Source organism: Pituophis catenifer, unplaced genomic scaffold (genome assembly GCF_029215685.1).
Source record: "Pituophis catenifer annectens isolate HBS135680 unplaced genomic scaffold, rPitCat1.0.hap2 SCAF_2, whole genome shotgun sequence".
In the NCBI taxonomy this organism is placed as follows: domain Eukaryota; kingdom Metazoa; phylum Chordata; class Lepidosauria; order Squamata; family Colubridae; genus Pituophis; species Pituophis catenifer.
The window spans coordinates 239,924,592-239,950,143 of record NW_027256882.1 but is presented as its reverse complement, the minus strand read 5'-3'; the positions used below and the strand labels follow the sequence as shown (position 1 = coordinate 239,950,143).

General features: G+C 35.3%; 1 protein-coding gene across 1 annotated transcript in view; it reads left to right on the top strand.

The window, feature by feature from the left end:
- MEGF10 (multiple EGF like domains 10) overlaps positions 1-25,552 on the top strand; it is a 75,812-nt gene that overhangs the window by 29,351 nt on the left and 20,909 nt on the right. Inside the window, exons 5-12 of the mRNA XM_070935684.1 lie at positions 2,194-2,440; positions 4,170-4,290; positions 5,017-5,153; positions 6,824-7,036; positions 13,510-13,684; positions 14,060-14,180; positions 17,483-17,646; positions 18,752-18,854. Of these exons, the coding sequence (XP_070791785.1) occupies positions 2,194-2,440; positions 4,170-4,290; positions 5,017-5,153; positions 6,824-7,036; positions 13,510-13,684; positions 14,060-14,180; positions 17,483-17,646; positions 18,752-18,854 (1,281 nt within the window). The remainder of the gene's footprint in view (positions 1-2,193; positions 2,441-4,169; positions 4,291-5,016; positions 5,154-6,823; positions 7,037-13,509; positions 13,685-14,059; positions 14,181-17,482; positions 17,647-18,751; positions 18,855-25,552) is intronic.

Below are 25,552 nucleotides of genomic sequence, written 5' to 3'. Positions count from 1 at the left end.
CTGGATTTGAAAACCTGAAGAAATTCTTTTCATCTCAGACCTTGTCAGCCCTTCAAGATACTTCAAACAAAAAGGAATATCTTTATTATATTCTATCTTTATGTACAGAGTAGTGCAAGTCTGAAAATAAATCTCTCCCTTCTTGCATTTATAATCCAAGAAATAGGGAAACTTCTGATATGTACGCTACATCCCCAATCTTTCTGCAGATGGATATCGTATAAGGCATTGCTGGGAAGATTAGTGGGTGACAATAGGAATTATTAAAGTGCTATCCCAGAATAGGTCCAGGGTGTGAAAACCCAGAAGGCTTCTGGTAGGAAGTTTAACATCTCCGGGTTTCTGTCCTCTAGACTTTGTTTTTTAAATTATTATTATAATTAAATTTATACAGTATATCCTGTAGACTTGGATGTTCCACTACAATTATGCATGAACATACTTTTTTCTAGCACACTGGAAGCATTTAAATTATTTACATTATACAGATAGTCCTTGACTTTCAACAATTCTTTTAATGACTGTTCAAAGTTACAACAACACTGAAAAAAGTGACACGACCGTTTTTCACAGTAATGACCTTTGAAGCTTCCCCATGATCATGTGATCAAAATTCAGATGCTTGGCAACTGGTTCATACTTATGACCGTTGCTGTGTCCCAAGATCATGTGATCCCCTTTTGCAACCTTCTGGTAGGCAAAGTCAACTGGAAGCCAGATTCAATTAACAACTGAGACAAGAAAGGTCATAAAATGGGGCAAAACTCACTTAACAACATAAATTTTGGGCTCAATTGTGGTTGTATGATGAGGACTACCACACACACACACACACATATACAAAACACAGTTTGGAAGAGCATATTGTGTACTATATACGCAAGGTAGTAGTTTAGCAGTAAACTTTACTAGAGTGGTAAAGAAGCATAGCAATGAGTAAAGAGTAATAAAAAATTACATGTTGTGTTGAGTGGAGGATTTTTTCCCCCTAGATTCGACTATGTTTTATTGTGTATTACAAATCACAACATCATTAGACAATTGTGTCCATGACAAAGCTGTCATATCTAAGTAATGTATAAGACACATTAATGGGAAAAAATCTTTGTTAAGAACCCACTATTGTTATTTGTGCAGTCTGAAGAATCTAACTTTACGCTAGAGTAATGATTGGTCTGAGGAGACGCCATGAGTTGTTTTTGTCTCCTTTAAGGTCTGAAAAAATAGGTCTGTTTTGCCTCAGGAGAAAGCTATGGGAATAATAGTCACTAAAGTGGTCCAGTGACAATTATTAGCAAGGATATTGCCATTTTATTTTCAGTTCAGCATGAAAATGAAAGCAGATGCTGTAAGCATATGTATAGTGAATTCTTAGTGAATTTCATATGATCTTTTTAGAGGTTATTTACAGTTTTATCATTAAAAAAAATATTCCAGAACATTTTCTCTGTGAAACTTGAAAAGAACGTGTTTAGAAGTATTTATCTTATTAAACTTTACAGTTGGCAGCTCTTGAGCCCTTTTTCAAGGTCTACATATAACAAATGTCCATAACTGGTACTGTTTGGACTACTAATTCATAGTAGTATGTTTTATTTTTTAAAAAATATTATTTTCTTAGATTCTGCATTTTCCATAAGCACTAGAGGCATAATTTTTATTATCACTCCATTCATGGAGATAGGTTAGAAAGAACGATGAACTCTAATTTCCAAATTGCCAAATAACTGAGGCAGTGCTGATCCACATCAGATAGCAAAAAACAAATAAAAGTAAAAATCCATAAAGAAAGTCAGGAAGGAAACAGATTTCAAGATGTGCCTGCGTATTTTCTACTTAAAACTTCATCTTACATTTGCTTACAAATGATCTTTTAACATTTCTCATCATATGTTTTGTTGTAATACAACTGGTAAGACTGCTTTTGCTTTTTAAAATATAATTTATAATTCTATAAATATAATATGTAAATACATTATGTGTAATAATATAATTATATCAAGGCAAATTATATTTAATACCGTAATATATCATTATAATTATAAATACAGTGTAATGATATGTTTTCTCTCACTTAATTTTAAGATGAAAATTGAGCAATTCACTTTGCCACAGTATCATAATTAATTAAATAGCTGGGAGAATATCTTGACAAGGCAGCCCCTATAATTTTGCTTTTTGTTTTCTGTGCAGCATGTGATAGTTACCACTGGGGACCTCACTGCAGTAGTCGCTGCCAGTGTAAAAATGGAGCTTTGTGTAATCCCATCACTGGAGCTTGCCACTGCACTGCAGGATTCAAGGGATGGCGCTGTGAGGAACACTGTGACCAAGATACCTATGGAAATGATTGCCACCAAAAATGCCAGTGTCAGCATGGAGCCACCTGTGACCACATCACTGGAGAATGCAGATGTCCCCCTGGATATACTGGAGCTTTGTATGCGATTGATACATTGGTTATATGTAGAATATTAGTGAATTTCACAATTATTTTTTCTTTTACAAGGAAGTTGGCAATACTGTCCTCATGCTATGATTATTCTTCTGGTGAAGATAGAAAAATAATTTGCACTGCGAGTAGTTCTATTGGGATTTGAAATGGCCTCTCAGTTCCAAATTCAGTATTGCCAACTCATGGATAACTAATAAGCAACAGAAATATGACAAGAGGAACTATATTTTAATATTTTGAGGAATATTAAATGTATATAATGTGTTTTTATGTTGCTTTTTATTAATGCTTGATTCCTTTTTTAATATGTTGGAAGGGTTTTTATCCTTAGGCAAGGTAGAAACAGTTTAAACAGGTTCTCGTTGAACCTTCAAGACTAACCAATATACTGCAGCTGAATAGTTCATGGTCCAGATTCCCATTGGATGAGATGTGAGAGGATACCATTTCATGCAACCGACACAGTGGACTCTGATTTATAAAAGCCAGAATGAATGTTCTCAGGATATTTTTATAACAATAGATTATGGCAGTAAATATGAGAAAGACTCTCAAGAAAGAAAACACTGGTAACAGTGTGTATTTGCACCAAGAAAATGCAAGTTCAAATTCTCACTCCATTATGACTTAGAATCAATAGCAGTCACAATTATGTTCCTCTTACCATTCTATCACAACTAAATAGATCCGACAGCAAAATTGCTTGGAGTTGATTTGGGAAAAGGTGAGATAAAGCTAGAATGAATTCATCAGCAGCCTCTTCATGCCAAAAGTTGCTTTGAAATCAGAGGTGGGTTCCACTTACCTTTACTACCGGTTCGCAACGGGATCGCGCATGAGCAGATCGCTCAAGCTTCTGCGCATGCGCAGATTGCCGATGATGACATCCGGGGTGGTGAGCCAGCCCTCCCACCGATTTTACTACCGGTTCTTGTGAACCGGTCCAAAACCGGGGGCAACCCACCACTGTTTCAAATTGTCTAGCTCATAGACCAGAATATAGAGAAGGCAGCATCTTTTCCCAAAGCAATCCAAAGAATGAACATTTCAGCAACTCATCTGAATACAACATTCTGTAGAGGCAAAAACAGGGGTAGCGATCAATAATAATAAAAAAAAGAATAGTTAATTATGAATAGAGAAAGCAGGACTATAAGCTACTTTTGTATATAACTTATTTTAACTTTGTATAATAAATATATTTGATTGCTCAAGGCATAAGCTCATTATTTGCCATGCGTATAAGCAATATAAGAATATTGGCTAGGTAATTGTGCACCACACATAGCAACAATATACAATCTCTAATTCAAGCATAGTATTTTGCCACAAAATAGAGCAAGATTCAGGAGACAATTTGGAAAATATTTAATCAAAAATAGATAAAGGATTTTTTAAACAGCAAATACATAGAAACTTTTAACATTACAGCTTCTTTACCTGCATTAGAAATTTCTATAAAGTAGAGAAATATTTTTTGCTGTTTTTAAATTGATAAAATAAGAAAAACCTATTGGCATTTATAAATAGAAATACTTTCTTACGTAAAGAAATTATTTATATACTTTTTCCTTAGTTTTACAGATTAACACCCCTAACTATATTAGAAACATAAATATCTCACCATTCCTCTTATAACTAAGAGAAACACTTTAATTAAACACTTTCTCTCTGTGACTCTATGAATGTGTGTGTGTGTTTGCATTACTTTTAGCTGTGAGGATCTTTGTCCACCTGACAAACATGGGCCACAGTGTGAAGAAAGATGCCCATGCCAGAATGGAGGAGTTTGTCATCATGTAACAGGGGAATGTGCCTGCCCTCCTGGATGGATGGTAGTTATAATTTCTATAAAATTTCATCACTTTTGACTCTGAGATTTCATGGGTTAGGACAGGGGTGTCAAACTTGATTTCATTGAGGGCTGCATCATGGTTGTGTTTGACCTCAGGGGGCCAGGGTGGGCATGACCAGCTCAATGTCACTCGCATTGGGGGTGCCTGTAGTGACCCGAGCTCTCTGCCAGCAAAAACAGGTTCCTGAGCTCCGTTTTGGCTGCGATAGCTTCCTGCAACCCTCTGCCAGCGAAAACAAAGCTCAGGAGGACTGCCTGCAGCCCTTGCAAGCTCCATTTTCATCTGAGACAGCCTCCTGCAACCCTCTGCCAGCTCCATTTTTACTGGCAGAGGCACCGTGGGGAAGTCCTTTGCTGTTTCCAGGGTGGACCCGCAGGCCAGATCTAAGCACCCCATGGGCCGGATCCAGACCCCGGGCCCTGAGTTTGACACCCCTGTTTTAGGAGTTTTAATTCTAGGTTAAATGCAGGGAAAAAAAGGGAAATTATTTGTTTGAATCTATTACCATAATGTAGGACTGACATCTTGGATTAGCTTTCTTTCACAGCGTAAACATTCCAACAAATTAACAATCTAACACTCATGAGAAAACATACAGTCTATAGTATTGCAAAACTAAATTATTATTATTATTGGCATTTTTACATTTCATGCAATCTCACACTACAGCCCCATGAATAAATGTGAAGTTCTGTTTTCAAACAGGGCACAGTCTGTGGTCAGCCTTGCCCAGAAGGACGTTATGGAAATAATTGTTCCCAAGAATGTCAGTGCCACAATGGAGGAACATGTGATTTAGCCACTGGTCAATGTCATTGCAGTTCAGGGTATACAGGAGAACGGTAAGAAGACAATTCTTCAGAACACTCAATCATCATGATTGTGGAAAAAAGGAAAGTTGAATGAATTTACAATATTATGCAAACTTGATTACTGTTCCAGTCAAAACTAAGCAAAAACCAAGCTGGTTCAATTTTACTTAAGAAACTAATTGAAATTCAATTACTGTATAAAGCTAAGTGATTTTCTTTAGCTATGTTTTCATTTATCATATTTTTAAAAACTATTTGCATTTTTTTGTCTTTTTTTCTCATTCTGAGTAGTTTGGTCACTTCATTGCAATTTATAATATGAAAAAATTAAAAAGCACTGACCCATTTCATTTTTTTTTTTACATTTATTCCTATTTTATTGTTCTTTAATCAGTGACTGGTTTATGTGATGACATAAGTCATGTGAAGACTCCCATGGTTCTGAGCAAAGTTGTAATTGTATTTTTTTCCACCTATTCTTTTTCCAAACATCATCACTTCACTGCCATTTTCCCCAGTTGGGGAAACTATGGGGCACAACAATAAAACTCTTTCATCCCTGTAGATGTTAGGGGCTTAATGTCTTATTTTTTCCTATATTTAATCTTCTTGGTATGATAACAAGAATCAATTTCAGAAGGGAAGAGGAGAAAAATTTGTCCCAGAAGTTTTTAAGTGAACTTTATGCTAGAAACTAATTTACTATCCTACTATTTCTTATGTTTATGGGATTTGTGTAGAATAACTTTACACTGGATTCTTTTTTAGCTATTGAATTATAAGAACTTTTTGTATTTTCTAAAATCTTGCATACTATGTGTGTTTTTTGAAAGGAATGTGTAGCCAGCTGGCTATAACCCTGGCCTCTTTTCCTAACCTTCAATTATCTCTACATAACGTATTTTATGTTATAAAGAGCAACATCTAATGGCACACAGATGTCTGGGGTGTTCCTCTTTCAACTTTCACAGGAAATATCATATTATCTAGTTTGTCCTACTGGGTGTGATTTAGAGATGGACACTTAAGTGAATAAATGCTCACATAATAAATCAAACGGCACTTTGTGGAGTAAGCATTTGCTTAAATATCATAGCAAATTTCTGTTTCATGCATCAAAAATTCTGTTAGATGTTTGGAAGTATAGTGTAGAAAATTGACAAAGGAAAATGTCCTTCACTAGAGCAATCAGGAACTGCCTAGTTTATATGAAATTTTTAAAAAGCTGTTCTTATATATATTTAAACTATTTTTCTATGTAGCTCAGTACCTGCCTAGCTCAACATTAGCAACAGCAATAACATTCACTGCATTTATATAGAAATGAGATATTCAGAATTACCTCATTGGTGTCCTTCATAATGGCCAGTCAGCAGGAACAATTTTTGAAAGGAAAACAATCGCAATAGCACTTAGAGTTATAGAGCACTGTAACCATGCCTTCTTTTTGTAATATCTCATAATATTTCTGCTAAGAGGTACATATGATCCTGGTTAAGACATAAGAGTATAGTTTGCTTTAATTGTTATCCAGAATACCATAATTAAAAAGGGGATTTGTATTGCATGAAATTGTATCTGTATGCATGGTTGTGTTTGCATCTGTTATGCTATAGTGCTGTTACCTGAGAAGAATTCAATGTATATTTTAGGATATTTTTATAGAAAGTGAACATTTTTCTTCCTGGTTTTCTCACCAGGTGTCAAGATGAATGTCCAATTGGAACTTTTGGAATACAGTGTGCAGAAATCTGCCAATGCATGAATGGTGGAAAATGCTATCATATTAGCGGAGAATGTCTTTGTGAGCCAGGATATACCGGAGTACATTGTGAAACAAGGCTATGTGCTGAAATAGTCTATGGTCTTAAATGCGACAAAAGGTGTCCCTGTTATTTGCCAAATACTCACAGGTACTTTAGATATTTTTGTTACATCTGTGTGGAATTAACTTCCGTTTGCCAATTAGTCTTGGGAAAATTTTTCAGTAGTTTTTTTTAATAATGCTCTTATAATGCCGCTTAACCAGTGGTGGGTTGCTCCTGGTTCGCAAGAACCAGTAGTAAAAATCTGTAGTAGTTTGCAGAACCAGTAATAACATTGGCTGGCTTTTTTTTTTTTTTTACTTTTAAAAACATTTTTTTCTACAACCTCTTTGGCCGAAGAGAAGAAAAAAAAATGCCTTTAAAAGCCTCTGACGATTCCAGCTGAGTTGCCTAATCGTCAGAGGCTTTTAAAAGCATTTTTTTCTGCAACTTCTTAAGGTTGTAGAAAAAATGCTTTTAAAAGTAAAAAAAAAAAAAGTTGGCCACCCCCACCCAGTCATATTACCCCCCCACGAAGCCACACCCACAAAAAAAGCCATGCCCACAGAACTGGTAGTAAAAAAATTTAGAACCCACCCCTGCTGCTCAACTATTGTGACAAATCACTAATGCAGGCAAACTTATATTGCCACAGTAATAACAATATATTACCATGAATCACTAGTGAGAATATGACAGGAAATACAAGAATCTGAGGAAGGATTCGTTTTTCCAGATATCCTGGTATTGTAGTTAAAGCTGTTCACAAGGATTAAAATCTTTGGATTTCTTTCTATAAATGCTAATACCTAGAAAAATCTTGATTTTTGCTATGTGTTTCTTCTAGGAAAACAAATACAGTGTTAAGAATGTAGGTTTCATTTTTCATGACCTACTAATAAAAACAAAGCTTTTCCTGACAGAGCTTTGGAAGCTATTACAGGTTGTCCTCGACCTACGACCACAATTGAGCCCAACACAATTGAGTCCATGGCTAAGCAAGACATTTGTTTAAGTGAGTTTTGCCTCTTTCTTGCCACAGTTGTTGAGTCACTGCAGTTGTTAAGTTAGTAACATGATTGTTAAGTGAATCTGGCTTCTTCATTGATGTTGCTTGTCAGAAGGTCGCAAAAGGTGATCATATAACTCCAGGACACTGCAACTGTTATAAATACATGACGTTACCAAATGTCTGAATTTTTAAAAAACTTTTTTATTGGTTTATCAAAATATAAAATACAAAGAAAATTCAAAAAAGTAATAGAAAACTAGGAGGAGAGGGAGGGGAAAATATGGTGTAAAGAAGGAAAAGGAAAGAAAACTTCTGACTCCCTTTAGCATGGTAGAAGATAAGAACATGTCAACTGCAGCTTTTTACTTTTCCACAACAGTATGTACAAGCCATTTCTTTAACAATAAACCTATTTAATTAGCAAAAACAAAATCAAAGTTTCATTTTTTTTTTCATTGCAAGCTCAAAATCCGGAAGCAATTTCAGAATAGAAACAAGGTTAGATATTTTCTCTTCTTTGGCTAAAAGATCAATTTGATACCATCTCTACTTCTCTTTGCTGTGGGGAATAATATATATTTCTGTTAATTCATTAATCTTTATCATAATTCATATTAAGATAATCCTCTATATTATTTCAATTTTTTTTAACCCTGAAGGGAGAAACACTTTTTCTTGTTTTGATATTTTACTAACTTTAAAAAATACACAAGTATTATATATAAGGGGGGGGGGAACCCTTCATTTTAAACTAGAACCTAAAATACAAAACTACATTTGAGCTTCATTCATATATATATATATATATATATATATCACACCAAATCTCTGAATTTTGATCTCATGACCATAGGGATGCTGCAATGGTCCTAAGTGTGAAAAATGATCATAAGTAACTTTTTTCAGTTCTGTTGTAACTTTGAATGGTCCTTAAACAAATGGTTGTACCTTGCGGACTACGTGTAATTGAATTAGGACAATAGAAGAAATTAGATAAATAGATGCACTAGGCCACAATTAGAAATAAATGGAACAGTTTTATCTTCCAACTGAGAGGAAGCTGGTCTAGTTCTGAAAAATCAAAGAGCTACTGTCTGAGTTGAAGCCATCACATAACATGTGTTGTATTCAGTTCAATTGTTGTGACAACAGTTAAACTAGGTTATTTATCCCTACAATAAATCGTGCATGATTTGCTTAGTTAGAGATCTTTAGTGGTCCATTTAGCAAAGAAACTTCTAAAGAAATGATTCCTTCATTCTCTGATATCATTGTTCATGAGGAATATATATACTTAAAAGTTCCAAGTGCTTGTTATGTTTACTACTAGAGTTGGAAGCCAGCAACTTTTCCATTAACTTGTCTATTCAGTGGTATGTTCACTCTTTTTCCATTCTTGTCCTTCAACAACATTGTTCAATTAATAGGACCTGGGCTGGAATGTTTATCAAATGTCCTGCAATTAATTTAGACATTAACTTAGAAAATAACTAAATTTTGTAATAGACATTTTAAATTGACAAGAATGTATGGCACAACATTATATAGCATTTCTGATATTTCAAGGATTAAGTTGATTCATGTTCAACACAGCTGTTCATTTATACCAGTGAAGGAAAGGTTGTGGCGAAGTCAAACTAAAAATGTTCTGATTCAAATAGAAGCACTTATTTTAGAAAGTGTTTTTAAACATTTCTTCCTTTCTGTAACAAATTGAATGGATTTAGCAGTAATGTGAGTATAGCAGCATTGTAATGTTATTTTAGAATACAGAAGAGTGAACTATAATTGATATTACAGATATTTAGCTTATAACGTAAGTGGAAAAATTGTATGTGTTTATATATTTGTATGTGCATGTGAGCAGAAACAGCAAAAATGTCAGAGTCAATGCCAAAAATTAATACTGCAGATATATTAAAGTTAAAGTTATATTACTCAAATTCTGGTTTTTATAATCAAGAGGCTTTTCTTATACATATCAACAAAATAAACACACCAATATTAGGCCTAGGATGTGAAAAATCTTTCAAAAATCTGGTCAGCATGAGTGTATTGTGGCTATACCTGGAGAAATGTAAACACTAATGCCCTGACAGTCTGTGCATTTCACATTTCTCTATCAATAATTGTTGATTAAATATAGATTCACTTTTATTTATTTATTTATTTATTTATTTATTTATTTATTTATTTATTTATTTATTAAATTTATATACCGTCCTATTCCTGAGGGACTCAGGGTGGTGAACAGCGAACGATAAAAATACATGTAATACAAACGTTTAAAAAAAAAAACAATTAAAATATACTAAACACTCTGGTCCTAGATAATTCAACTTTGATCTTCATGTAATCTAATTTCCCAAGATTTATTCTAAAAAGAGTTATGTATTTATATCATTCTTCAAACTCTATGCAACCTAAGTACTGCCAGTTAAAGTAGCTACCCCAAAAGCATTCAAGTATTTTAATTTCCTATATTTAATCATGGATTATGATGTATAATCTTGAACTCAATCAGTGTATGTGTGCACCAGATACTTATCATATATCAGGAGAATAGGTATATAAATATTAATGTGATTTGGCCTCAGTTCCATTGTATGTGGATTCCATTGCTGTCTCTCCCTCGCACATGTACACATACAGACACACACACACACACACACACACACACACACACACACACACACACACAAAGAGAAAATGAGGTAGAAAGCAGTATTCTAAAATGATTATACTTTCTGTTTCTTTATTGGTTTTATGCTATGATGTTGCCCATGGATACCAGAGCTAAAATAACTTCCTGAAGTACAATAATTCATTATTATTTATCTCCAAAGTACTGTCAGGTTTTACCATATAATGTCTCATTAATCTAAAATAACACAGATGTTTTCCTTATTTTTGAAGCCAAAATAAAAAATGATTATGAATAAAAAGTATGATTCTGAAGCCCGTGTGAGCTACTCTCAAAAGCACTTCCAAGCATCCTCTGCTTTTTCCTTCAGAGAGAGAAGATAAAGGGTGACTGAATCAAGCTCCTTAGGAACCAATTCCCTGTTAAAAGCACCTTTAAGTGCTGGCTCCAGGGAAGAGTCCTTCAAAGCACTTCTGCCTGGGAGCAACATAACATTTATCCTAGTCCTGGGTCAGTGACATAATCTCTTGTGTTGAAGGGGTACTTGGGAAATATCTGGCTTTGACCCAGTTGAATTCTTCAGCATTAGAACATGACTAAAAAGAGAGAGGTGGCAAAATCCTATTCTATTAGTGAAGTATTATTCTCCCAGCTAGTAGTCAGAATTTGTTTAAATTTCTGACTGGAACCTAAAATACATTTTGTCAATATATACTAATTATTAGAGCTATAACTTCTCTACAAAATATGAACGAGAGCAACATTCCCCAACTGAGATTAGATGAAGATTTTGGGAGCTAGATTGCTTCATTGGGTTTGCATAATGTGTGTCTAATATGCCACAAGGCTACAATGACATTTGAGACTAATGTACTTTAAATAATAACAATAGTAATACATTGTAATTTGGCCTTTTCTTCTAAAACATTTAAAACACAGACAAATAAGAGAAACCATGCCCTTTTGATTTTCCATATATTTGTTTGAAAACATGTTTTACACACAAACAGATGTGTTTCTGTCAGAAGAAAAGTGATATCTTGAGGAAAGATTGACTGCAGTTTAATAATAGGGATATAGAACAGCCCACTGTAAGGAATTACACTGGCAAAATGAGTAAGAGGCATTGAAAAGAGGCATTTAAAAAAAAAAAACCCCACAGAAAAGACACTCTTCTGTCATCGTTCATTTAATATGTCTTGACTTGAGTACATTTCCCCCCTTTCAGAATGCCTTAGGGAATATTACTTCAATCAGTGATCAGTCATCTTTAAACAGGCTGCCTATTGTAAATATAATTGATCTGGATATTAAGGCTTCCCTTTGGTGAGAGTTAAGCTAAGTGCTTTTCCTGCCAGAGGACCACAGAACTGTCCTTGTGTTTACTGTCTTGGCACATATATTTTAGCACAGCTGATGGTTCCATTTGTTGCAAAATAACAGCTGTGTGGTTGCGCATTGAATAAAACTGCTGTTTTCAGGTAGGAACAGATGGCCCGACACCAGGTATGGAAGCTAAAATATCAACATTCTTGAAGACTATGAGTGCCCTTGACCTTTCCCCTGTAAAGCAATTTGGCACTGCTTCTAAGTAAAAAAAAATATAAAACTTGCATACTAAACACCTACCAGAATTTAAATGAAAGCTCATAGGTTCATGCAAGGTCAAATTATGTATCTGTTAATTAGAATTTGGTTTAGATTTTATGGAAAATGAATAAATTCTGGGGAATAGTTACAATAGTTGCAGTTAGCATAAATGGGGTGATTAAACCTTGTTTATAGCAGTCCTGACAAGAATACATTCCTTGAAGCTACTATTTTTCTTAAGAAATCTACTGTATGGCATAGTCAATAAAGGGTTGGCCCAGGCTCAGGAAACCAAGTTCGAAATCCATCCTTAACTTTGGAAGTGTCCTGAGAAACTTCAGGCTAGTCACATGCCCCAGTCTAATCTACTTCATGGATTTTTGTGGGGAAAACATGGACAAGGGAGTTCTATTATTGTTGTTTCAAAGAAAGATGGGATAGAAATACATACATACATTTAACTTAAAGACTAATTTTCCTGAGTACTGGGGAAAGATTACTCATAAAGATAGTCTAATAATGTATTTCAATAGGGTTTCATTTTTATTATTATTTTAAACAATCAGAATACAAAATTATGTTCCTAATCTTCATGGTAGCCTATTTTGTTTATTTCTACAGTTCCAAGGTAATGAAATACTGAATCAATGAGTTTGCATTTGATTTTATAGGATATAACTACACGTAGTCCTTGACTTACAACAGTTCATTTAGTGACCATTCAAAGTTACAGATTCAGTTCCTTGGAAACTGGTTCATATTTATGACTGTTGCAGTGTCCCAGGGTCATGTAATCAGTTTTTGCAACCTTCTGATAAGCAAAGTCAATAGGGAAGCCAGATTCATCTAACAACCATGTTATTAACTTAACAATGCAATGATTCACTTAACAACTCTGGCAGGAAAAGTTGTAAAATGGGGCAAACTCACTTAACAAATGTTTGACTTAGCAACATAAATTTTGGGCTCAATTGTCAACATAAATTGAGGATTACCTGTACATATTTGGCTAATACCTGTCAAATTTCATCCGAAAACTTAATTATAAATGTATTTATAATGATATTTAAGCAGTAGATTTTCTCAGCACTGATTTTGATTTAAAACATAAAATATGTAGATGCTATTATTATTAGTAGAATATTAATACTGCAGTAAATTAATATTAGACCGCATGGTCCTCTAATTCCACCCATTCCCTGTGCCCAAGTGAGGGCATTTTTCTAAATAACTTCTTTGTGTGAAATCCTTTGTATAATGTGTCCATTTTTCTTCATTGGGCTCTTGGTATCATATTCTCTCCAAATGCTTTATCCATCCATTCCTTTTTGGCAGCTGCCACCCAATGTCTGGAGAGTGCTTTTGCAAGCCTGGCTGGTCTGGTCTCTCTTGCAATGAAAGCTGTTCCCCAGGATTCTATGGTGAATCGTGTCAACAAATTTGCAGTTGCCGAAATGGTGCTGACTGTGACAGCGTGACCGGAAAATGCATTTGTGCTCCAGGATTTAAGGTAAATAGTTCTGATTGTTACTTCATTGGTTGTCTGCCTTTGAAGATAGAAGCAACTTCTATTGTCCCCACTGGGATTATGACATTCCATCAGAAGAGGTGCTTCAAAACACACAGGAGTGCAGATAAGACACCTTCGTTTCAATAAAAGAGAATATATGGAGCTCAGGGTTGAACTGTGGACTTCTTGATGTTCTCTGAGCCTTGGTAGTGGTTGCTTGCAGCCATTTTATTACCCCACTAAGTACTATCATCTTGCAGATACCCAGCTAGGGAACATCATTACACTGATAAGGTTATTTTTTTATTTAAAAATCTAATTAAATCGTTTTCCTTAACATTGCATTTTTCTTATCTTTTGTCAACTGCGGTCTAGGGTTCTGATTGTTCTATTCCTTGCCCTGTTGGAACATATGGAATAAACTGTTCATCTATATGTAACTGCAAAAATGAGGCTGTTTGTTCCCTAGTGGATGGTTCCTGTGTCTGCAAAGCTGGTAAGTGACCTAACTTGCATTTTGGTACTATGAAATTCATACTAAACATTTTAATAAAACATATTAAATACTTTTAAAAGAATGACGATCATAAACCACACCGTGCTGCTACTTCCAGCACTCTCAGAATTAACTTTCACATTTTAATTCTGTGCATTCCACTGCAGGTTCCTTCTTCTTGATCATTCCAAAACCTTTTTAAAGAAATGTTTGTCAAGATTCCTGTGTGTTTTCTCTGCCTTTTAATAATATTTATTCCTTAATCTCTTTGGATACTTATTTTGCAATTAGCTTTCTCTCAATATAGTTTATACTCTTTGCATCATCCTTGCATACATTTTTCTTGTGCATAGTAGTTATTCTTTTTCCCTTCTTCCTTTCACATTTTCTTTGATGTCCACTTTTTCCATAATATCCCTTCTTGACACCGCCAAATAATCCCACATTTAGAACACCTCATCACTTCTATATACTTCGCTATTTTTTTCCAGTCTTTCATAGTAAACATTCAAATAATTCATGCTGTTGATCCATTCCCTATTTTTGTAAATGTAAGAATAGACTTAAGATTAAAGTACATATTTGAAACAATCAGATTTTTAAATACTAACCAATCAACATTATCAACATTATCATCACTTACCTTTGCTACTGGTTTGCAAATGTGAGCGCTCGCACGCTTGCTTCGCACGCATGTGCTACCTCCGCGCATCTGCAGAGCGTCAAAAACGGGACATGATGACATCCGGGCGGGTGGGAGGCAGAGCCTCCTGCAGCCACCACTAGTGGTTTACCCAAACCAGATAGAACCAGCTGAATATCACCATTGATTATCACTCATCTATGAATGACCCAACAGTGAAATGCTACCGGTTCAGGCTGGTTCTCCCAAACCGGTAGTAAAAAATGCTACTGGTTTGCTGAACCGGTAGTAAAAAAATGTAAAAAAAAAAGTTCTGACGATCAGCTGAGCGATGTGCGATCGTTGGAACTTTTTTTTTTTACTTTTTAAAGCATTTTTAACTACCAGTTCCAGAGAACGGGTAGTATAAAAATTCTAAAAAAGTTTTTTTTAAAAGTTCCGACGATCACGCATCGCTCAGCTTATTGTCAAAACTTTTTTTTTCTTTTTAGGCATTTTTTTACTACCATTTCAGGCAAATATGTAGTAAAAAATGCTATAAAAAAGTAAAAAAAAAGGCTCCAACAATAACAGCTGTGCCGCGCGATTGTCGAAGCCTTTTTTTTACTGTTTTAAAGCATTTTTTTACTACCTATTCGCCTGAGCCGGTAGTAAAAAAATGCTTTTAAAAGGTTAAAAAAAGGCTCCGACAATCACAGCTGTGCCACTCAATCGTTGGAACCTTTTAAAAACTTTTTTAAAGCATTTTTTACTACCTATTCGCCTGAGCCGGTAGTAAAAAATGCTTTTAAAAAGTTTTTAAAAAGGTTCCCATGTGTGTCACGGCTGATCACCCAACCCCCTGCACTGTTCTACTTACTTTCCCAAGCCTCCTTTTGGTGCGCACTGCGCATGCGCATGCACAGCTTGCATTTGATGTGCACTGTGCATGCGCGCATGCAGTGCACATTTGTTGCCTGGCACGCATGGACAGCCAATGAATTGGTAGTAAACCGATTCAGATTTCACCCACTGGAATGACCCAACCACTTTTTCTGTATTCCGCCATTTTATTCCATTCCCTACTCCTACATTCATGATATCTAATAGAATTTTATTAATTTATTGAATATATACTGTATAGAAATTCATCCATGGTTCCAGGCATCTCACAATAAAAAAAGTATAAAAACTACAATGCTGTATTAATGCCTGAAGGGTAACCCCCAATGCCTGAGGGGTAAGCTTGATCTTTCTGGAAGACTAACACAATCAGAGATATCTAGATCTTAATAGAAGCTACTTGATGAGGCAAGCTCGGTAATAAAGAATGCACACTTCCTGTGTTTCACAAAAGAAGACCCCCAGAGTATAACCCCTTAATCACAAGTTTCACAATTGTCTCAAACTTATCTCTGTTTTTTTTTATTACCACCAGTCACTGTGAAGTATCACAAGTATTACTCACCTATAGATTCCTACTTACATGCTATATAACAAGCTAAATGCTACCAATCTTTACTTTCCGGCATATGTGCTATCAATTTTGTTCATAACTAAACCCATAACTTCATTTTGTGCATATATTCATCAATGCTAAAGATCAGAATTTTATCCAGAATGATCACATTGTTCCTCTTTTTTTCGGTTGTAAACGCACAGACAACATTTCCATTTACTCTTGTATTTTTCATTTTATTCATTAATTCACTCTTTTTACCACTTACCATGTTTATCACCCAAATGGATACATGGATACTGTCCATCATAGCTTCGGTCAGTTGAAGCCTTTGTATAACTCTTCTGTTTAGTAAAATAGAGAGATGAAATAAGTTGAAATCAGTTGCAATCTTATGCATGCCAGCTGCAGAATTCTCTGTTAATTATTAGGATAATAGCATTCAGTTGTTGGTATATTTTGGCACTCTGGTGCAAGCATAAATAAAGACCAGTTTTACCTAAAAGACACTCATACTATATTAGGTCAATATACTATTGCTGCATTCCACCATGTTGGAAGGTATGTAATGTAGTACCATACACTCAGGATTCTGGGGGGAAGGCATTTAATTCAGTTTGGCAATTCCTTTCGGTTTTTCAGTTCAAGGTTCAGTTTAAAGGTATGCTTCCATTGATTGGAACTTTATTCAGCTGCACAAATTAGCAGACCTCAGTTCCAAAGAATTAAGAAAGAGTGACGAGGAAACAAATAATTCCTTCCATCATTGTACTTTATCCTCTTTCAAAAGTATACCTGTCTTTATTCTTCTAAAAATATTCATATTTTAAGTTTTAGACATTTCTTTAACTTTCATTTGTAGAGCTATTGCTCATCAACAACAATATTTTTACAACTCCTCGCCTCAAATTGCTTAATGACATTTGTAGATCTAAAGATTTTGTATCAATAACTGCATCTTGTGAAGTCAGTTGCAACTTATGTAGTGAGTTGCAGCTCACAAAAGCTTATATCTTTTAAAAACAATGGCTAGGTGGAAAAGATACTGCTTGACTCCTGTTTTTTTTGCTGCCATAGACCAACACAGCTATCCTCCTATAATTCTGGCAAATGAATGATATAGGTAAAAACCTGAAAAAGGTGCTTATCAGCTCTCAGCTGTTCTTATCAAGTAAGATATACTCTATACTGAAAAGAGACATTTTCTTTTTACTGTGTCAGGTTGGCACGGAGTGGACTGCTCTATAAATTGTCCTAGTGGGACATGGGGTCTTGGCTGTAATTTAACATGTCAGTGCCTTAATGGAGGAGCATGCAATATTCTGGATGGAACCTGCACCTGTGCTCCAGGTTGGAGAGGAGAAAAATGTGAATACCCCTGTCAGGTAATATAGCAGACTCCACTCAAAGCTTGATTTGGAGATTGTAATAATACAATGCCTTGATAACTGTGTTGAATATCACAATATTATATGCTGTATTTTTAATTAAAACACATCCATATTATCAGAGGTATTGCAGTATATAAACAAACAGTTCTGGGCTCCAAGATCACCGCAGAATGGGACTGCAGCCAAGAAATTAAAAGACGCTTGCTCCTGGGGAAGAAAGCTATGGCAAATCTAGACAGCATTCTAAAAAGCAGAGACATCACCCTGCCAACAAAAGTGCGTATAGTCAAGGCTATGGTTTTCCCAGTTGCAATGTATGGCTGTGAAAATTGGACCATAAGAAAGGCTGAGCGCCAAAGAATTGAGGCCTTTGAACTATGGTGATGGAGAAGGCTCCTGCGAGTCCCTTGGACTGCAAGGCGATCAAACCGGTCAGTCCTAGAGGAGACTGCTCTTTAGAAGGCCAGATCCTGAAAATGAAACTGAAATACTTTGGCCACTTAATGAGAAGGAAGGACTCACTGGAGAAGAGACTAATGCTAGGATCAATTGAGGGCAAAAGAAGAACGGGATGACAGAGAATGAGGTGACTGGATGGAGTCACTGAAGCAGTAGGCATGAGCTTAAATGGACTCCAGAGGATGGAAGAGGACAAGAAGGCCTGGAGGAACATTGTCCATGGGGTCGCAATGGGTCAGACATGACTTCACAACTAACAACAACAACAAAACTAACAGTTTTTCCATATAACCTATTAACTATGGCACAAGGATGTTATCCCATCCCTTTTAGAGGACACATCTTCAGGGCACAGCCTTTGATTCATCCTTAGTCTATCGTCATATTGATACTTTAAATTTGTTCTTTGATGTTCCAGTTTTAAGTAATTTTTCCACGTCTTCCTACATTCACCTTGAAGTGTAAACAATGTAGAACACCTCATTCATGAGCTTGGTGGTAACGCTATTTGGGAATGAATGAATGAAGAAATAAATATGTTTCATTCACAAATCAAATCTCTTATTAGGTCAATAATGTAAGGCTCGCATGTTAACTGCACTAAAATAAATTTAACATTGTTTCATTTTCTTCCTGGCAGGATGGCATGTATGGCCTGGACTGTTCAGAGCGCTGTGACTGCAGTCATGCAGATGGATGTCATCCAGTAACAGGTTATTGCCGTTGCCTTCCAGGATGGTCAGGTAAATTTGAAATTGTTGTAACAATAGGACAGTGCCATCCAAATTTTGATTAAGCTTAGCCACCCTTGGGTAAATTAATATATTTCATATATTTGATCAATATATGAAAGTTTTAGGATAAATTTTAGGATAGATATTTTAATCACAATGAGTCCAAATATATTTGTGAAATTCAGATTAATTGCATAAACCTTTCTCAGAAAATGAACATCTGGAGATAGAGTAATTCTCTGGAATGGAATAATTTTATCTAAGCAATTGTAGGCATTTAACCTATCATGACAGAATCCCATTGATTGATTTTGTGCCATCAAGTTGCTTTCAAAACTTAAATTTTCTTCATAATATAAGTCATAGACAAAACTTATTTTCTTTGCAACAATGTAATATTTAAAAGGCATATACAAAATCCTGTAAATTACTTCATATGTTTCTGAATGGTATACACATGAGCATATATATTAATAGGCTGCTGCATACTGCAGTGGCTGGAGTTTTGAAATTTCATTGCTTCCATTCTCATAAGAATACAAAATATTAAAAATATACTGGTAGAGTATTGTCTGAAGATTGTCAATCATCCAAGTAGCACTGTCTAAAAATTGAGTCAGGGCAACGGAACTTGTTTTTTGCTGGTTTGAGACATTTCATTGCCCAACATCTCAAACCAAAAAAAAAAAAAAGTTCAGTTGCCATGACTCAATTTTTAGACAGTGCTACCTGGATGATTGACAATCTTCATCAGCATATTGTCATGCACTTTGGGGAAAAAGCCCTGAGATTGGTGTGGCAATATCCCCAATAATTTTAGGAGTTGGCACATTCTAACGACTGTCTGGCAACTCAGATTTCCCCAACCAACTTGTTCAGACTGCAAAACTGTTCAGATGGACAGTGAAACATGTCAAACCAACAAAAAATACATGCAGTTGCCATGACTCAACTTTCAGGTAATTCTACCTGGATGACTGAGAATCTTCATTGACTGGTAAGGGTATTGTTTGTGTTTCAAGGACACCCATCTTAGTACAACCTGGAAAACTGCATTAAAGATGTCCTTGCATTCTCCAGTCTCCAGCCTCTGACACTAGGTACCAGAGGCATAACTCCCAAAATACAATACATGTCAAACTAGAATGATGATGGCAAGTTGATCAGAAAAAAACTCAGATTAATCAGCCAGTCTCTTAAAAAAAGCATAATAGTCTCATATGTTCAAACGTTATATTATAGCTATTGTGATAGAGTTGCTTCTAAATTGTGATTCTTAGATCTAACCTAAACTTGTTTACTCTAGACCTTTAAAGTTTCATAGTACAGTAGAACCTCTGGTCACAACCATAATTCATTCCATAACTTTGGTCGCAACCCTATTTGGTCGTGACCCGAACCTAATTTTGGAAATTTGGCGTTTACAAAAAAAATGATGCGGAAGGGGAATTTTTTTGGGTGAATTTTTTGGTCGGAACACGATTTGGTCGTGGTCAGAAGTGTTCGTGACCAGAGGTTTTACTGTATACCATGTTATTAAAACTGCACCACTCTATTTTTATTAGCATGTATTTTAAAATATATTTCTATCACCATCTTGGCAGCAAAAATTACTAGAGTTACATATATTGATTTAATTGCATGGTTAGAATATTTAACAAGATACAAAACGAAGGCTCACACTGAACTTTATCACAACTACAACTCTGATGCTAGCAGAAAAAAAATATCAGTATTATATCTACAAAGTTAATGTTGGCAACTCTTCTGTAATCTGACGGTACCCTATAGAGCTGTTTCTGAAAATATGCTTTTCATTTACTGGGTTTCTTAATTAATGCAAATGTGGCATTTCATTATTTTGTTCACATGAATAGATGTTTTTTTTCTTTTTCTTTCCTAATTTAATAAAATCTTCTTACTGTGTTCTAAATATCACACAAAATGACAAATCTGTATGAGATACAGATATTTTAAAGCGCATCTTCATCTTTCATAGTTCACATTCACACATGCCAGAATAAGTGTTATGTTTGACTATAGTGCTATTTGCCTTTGGGCAAGAGTGCTTTTGAAACATTCAGTACCAGCAAAGTTATCTTGCTTGTATCATGTTATATATCTAGAAATTACTGACATGTTTCTTTTTTTTTAATATTTCAATCCAAGTAGACTGAAATTGTATATACTGTACAGTACTTATGAAATAAAATAAAAACACACTAAAACCAACTGTTCATGACTACAGATAGCAGAGCATAAAAATATATAAAGATGTCTTAGTAGGATATTTTGCATTTATTACAATACAATCGGATATTACAGTAGTAGGCCAAAATGTAAAGATTTGTAATACTTGTTATCCATGACAGATATATTTCAGGTTTTATTCAGTGTCCATGAAGCAAACTGACCTGATTCCATTTTCTCAGGATAATGAGAAATTTGGATCAATCCTTTGGATTATAAACTTCTTTAAATGTGGAACGCAGTTCAAAGATTTAAAAAAAATATCAAGAGGCATTTAAAACACATGCTGTATTACAATTGAGTTATTGTCAATTCTTGTTCTTTTTGATTAGAGGTATTTGAACCAGACCAATTTTTACCAGACACTTAAATTAACAAATTTAAAATTAATTCCTCAGTAGACTTTTAATTCATTCTTGCCACCTATGCTTCAATAAACAGGACAATGAAAGCATTCTTACAATTGTCAGATACAATCTTCATTAACATGTTAAGTTATACTACCTACAAACGTATTCTTATTCAAACACAGATGACTTTCTCTTCGTTCAAATTTTTTCTTGGACACTAACATTTATAGTATTTCTTTCAATTATGTGTTCAAGATATTATTACCATTTCCTTATAAGTCTCTGAACTATTTTTTTCCAACTTTCTGTCTCTTCAGTTTAATCCCAATCTACCGTATTTTTCAGAGTATAAAATGCACTTTTTTCCCCCTAAAAGGAAATGTTGGTGCATCTTATACACCGAATACAGCCATTTTTGGCCTCCCAAAGGCCTGCCCCACTTGTTCCATTTTTGCGAAAAACTGGCACGTTTTTCACAAAAACGGGGGCATTTTTGCCTTACCCTAGTCCCCAGGAACACTCTGCAGGCCTCCCAAACCCTCTGCATGCCTCGTTTTTGCAAAAAATGGGTCGCACACAGGGTTTGGGAGGCCTGCAGAGTACTCCTGAGGGCCAGGGAGGGCAAAAACTTTTTTTTTCTTCAAAAATCTTGGTGCGTTTTATACACTGGTGCATCTTATACTCCGAAAAATACGGTTACTCATTTTGTTTTCTTTCAATTCCATTCATTCTGCCAAAGACTGTCTATTTAGCCTTCTTCATCCATTTCCCAAACAAGTTTTTATTTAAACCAAAACCATTCTTTTTCTTGTTTCTTTTAATTTTATGTGTTCCTTTGCAAATATTTATCTATATAACTTTTACTTAATTTAATTCTACAGTCATTCTCTTTTATGTACTATTGCTCATCCATAGTCTCTTTCCCCTCACCATTCACCCTCACCATTCACCCAATCTAGAAATAAATACTTCTCATTACTGTAAGTTCACTCATTGATATATTTCACATCAGAGAAACTTCCACATCTTATTTTTGTATGCTCATTTTTTAATTAATACTGTTGGGAAATTTCTTTGTCTTCTAATACCTTTGCATACTTTGACTCCTGTTCTACTTTCATTTCTTTTGTCTTTCCTTTTATTTCATGTTCACTTCCAGATATCCTCTCTTGACACTATCAAAATATAGCCTGTTCCACATTCAGACATTTATCACTCACGTATCTTTCAGTAAGTCTCAATTTTTCATCAAAAACAATCAAATTAAATATGCTTTTAGATTTACATTCATTTTCTCATCTATAAATGTAAACCAGGGGTGTCAAACTGCATTTCTTTGAGGGCCAAATCAGTATTGTAGTTCTCCTCCTTGTGCCAGCCAGTGGGCTGGAGGGGGGAGACGGGACGGAAACCTCCTGCAGCATCCTGCCAGACAAAACGCTAACCTTAACCCCCCACACTCTGTTTTCTGACTGGACAGCCTCCTGCAGTACTTGGCCGGCCAAAATGGGTTGCGGGGGGCTGTGTGAGCCCCCCATGCCCCATTTTTGGCCTGGCTGGCCTGCTATAGCACTTTGACAACCAAAACAGAGCACGGTGGGACTCACACAGTCCCCCCACACCCGATTTTGGCTGGGAAAGTGCTGCAGGAGGCCAGCCAGGCCAAAAATGGGGCATGGCAGGCTGCATGTGGGCCCCCATGCCCCAATTTGGCTGCCAGAGGCACTATGGGCTGGTCCTTTGCTATTTCCAGGCCGGCTCCATGGGCCAGATTTAAGCACCCCTGAAAACTATGTCAATGAAACAAGGCCCTATCACTTTTTCTGCCCATTCTCTTCTTGTTCCCATCAATCTGTTAACCTGTCACTTAACAGAATAATCTTTCCTCAAATAATATTAATTTAGAATGTTGGACAATTTCCCCAAACTCATCTCTGGTATTTATATTATCATCATTCAACAGAGCACATACGATTATAATGACTTATGGATTCTTAACTTTCATATGCATATGAAACACTACTAAACAACACAGTTTCATATTTTCTGTTATATACAGTATTATTTGCCTCCATTCATGATTTAATTTATACTTTTTCTTCTCTGCATGTATTCCTCAATTCCACTGCACAATATAATCTTACAATATCCTTTGCCTTTTTCTTACTTTCACAGACAGACAACATAGATATTCTTTTATTTCATTTCATTAATGAATTCATGCTCTTTATTGTTTATTCTTCTTACATTCCATTCAATATTCTATTATCACATTTCTTAATATTCTATTAATATTTCTTAATATTCTATTAAGAACAGTTCATAGATATTGACTTCTATCACCAATCATGGCTTTGTGCAATTAAGACATTTACACAAACCTTTTAGTGATATAGCTAAACTAATGGATAGGTTTTCAGCCTTAGTCATACCCATGATATGTGTGGAATTCCCTGCTAAGAGTAGGGTCAATTTTGCCAAAAGTACAATCAAAATCTAATTATAATATAGTATAGTATGGATAAATAGGACACAATGGAGGTTTCAACATTTTGATGTAACAGCTCCAATCCTAGTCCCAAATTTTGTTTATTTTTCTTTGCTGGGATCAACAATCCTGGGTATGGACCAGTCAATCTATCAAACTCAATATAGGTTTTCTTTTTTCTAATTTTAAAATTTCTACTTCTTTTGACAGAGCAATTATTTCCATAGTTTGCTTTAGAAAAACAGATATTTATCTATTGTTTTAGTGTAGGCTCTTCCTTATAGTCCTGGAAAAGAATATGTTTGGTTCAAGGAAATGTAGACACATTTGCAATCCTGCACACTGCAAAGCATGTTCTAGCCTTTGAATCCAAAGTATTGCACAATCCCAGTATTTACTGCTTGTGAAGAGGGTCTTCCTGTGACTTGTTTGTACCTTTGAAACATGAGTGAATATATAAAATATCATTCAATATGCACTCCAGCAGCTGTCAGCATGGATCATTTACTAGATCCCAACGACACAGTACAGAGATTAGGTTTTCCACATGTCAATGTTACCACAGTGTTCCATAGTATTATTATTGCTAAGATATATGAATTTTTTAATATATATATAGACTACATGTAGGCTACAAATTTTATAGTGGAATAAATAATATTATCCAAGTAATCATTCCCCTCATTCACACCATTGCATGTGCTACAGGAATGCTAATTTAGAAGTGAAGCTCTTGGCATAGTTCTCCGAGTTCGAGGATTTCTTCAGAGCTGCTTAGCTGAAGTTTATCATGACCATTTTGCTATTGCCTAGCAACTTGCAAAGGCCATAAAAGAGGCCTTTGTCTAGTCTCCTGGCAAAACATTTCCTGACCGATCTGTTCATCACGAATGAAATTAATGGACTTATTTGCTAATAATTCTTTTGTTTTTGGAAAATGCATTTTACAATAAATATTCAAGTTTTATATACACACACAAAAAAGGGATCTGTGTAATTTTTACTATAAAAGTTCTATGCCAAGTACTCATGCATTCATCTAGGGGCTGAAATATCTAAACATTAAGACAGAGTTGCTTGCTGACATGTGGCCTTCAAAACAAGAATGTGGACAAATATGTTCCTTTTCCTGTTTGTGTTCCTAATTCTTTTAGAAGTGTTTAGTTAAATACATGTATTAATAAAAGCTTATGTAAGAACACAGTTCATCAGGGAAATAATTGCTCTGCATGTGTACAAAAATAATACATTTTCATTACCAGTCAGATCAGAGGTGGGTTCTACTTACCTTTATTACCGGTTCGCAACGTGGCCGTACGCGCAAGCTTGCTTTGCTCGCACACGTGTGATAACATGTTCCTGATAACATCGGGGTTGGTGGGCGGAGCCTCCCGCCAGTTTTGCTACCAGTTCTTGTGAACCGGTCCGAACAGGGGGCAACCCACCAGTGAGTCAGATATATAGTCATATTATACTAAGAACAGTTTAACATGTAAGATTGCACTGAACTTCTTTTCTACTTGAGCTATAGGGATGATCAGAGAAATCCATTAATGTAACCTTGTGATTTCTAGCCATATAAGATTTTTATTTAAAAGAAAAACAAGCTGATTTGTTTA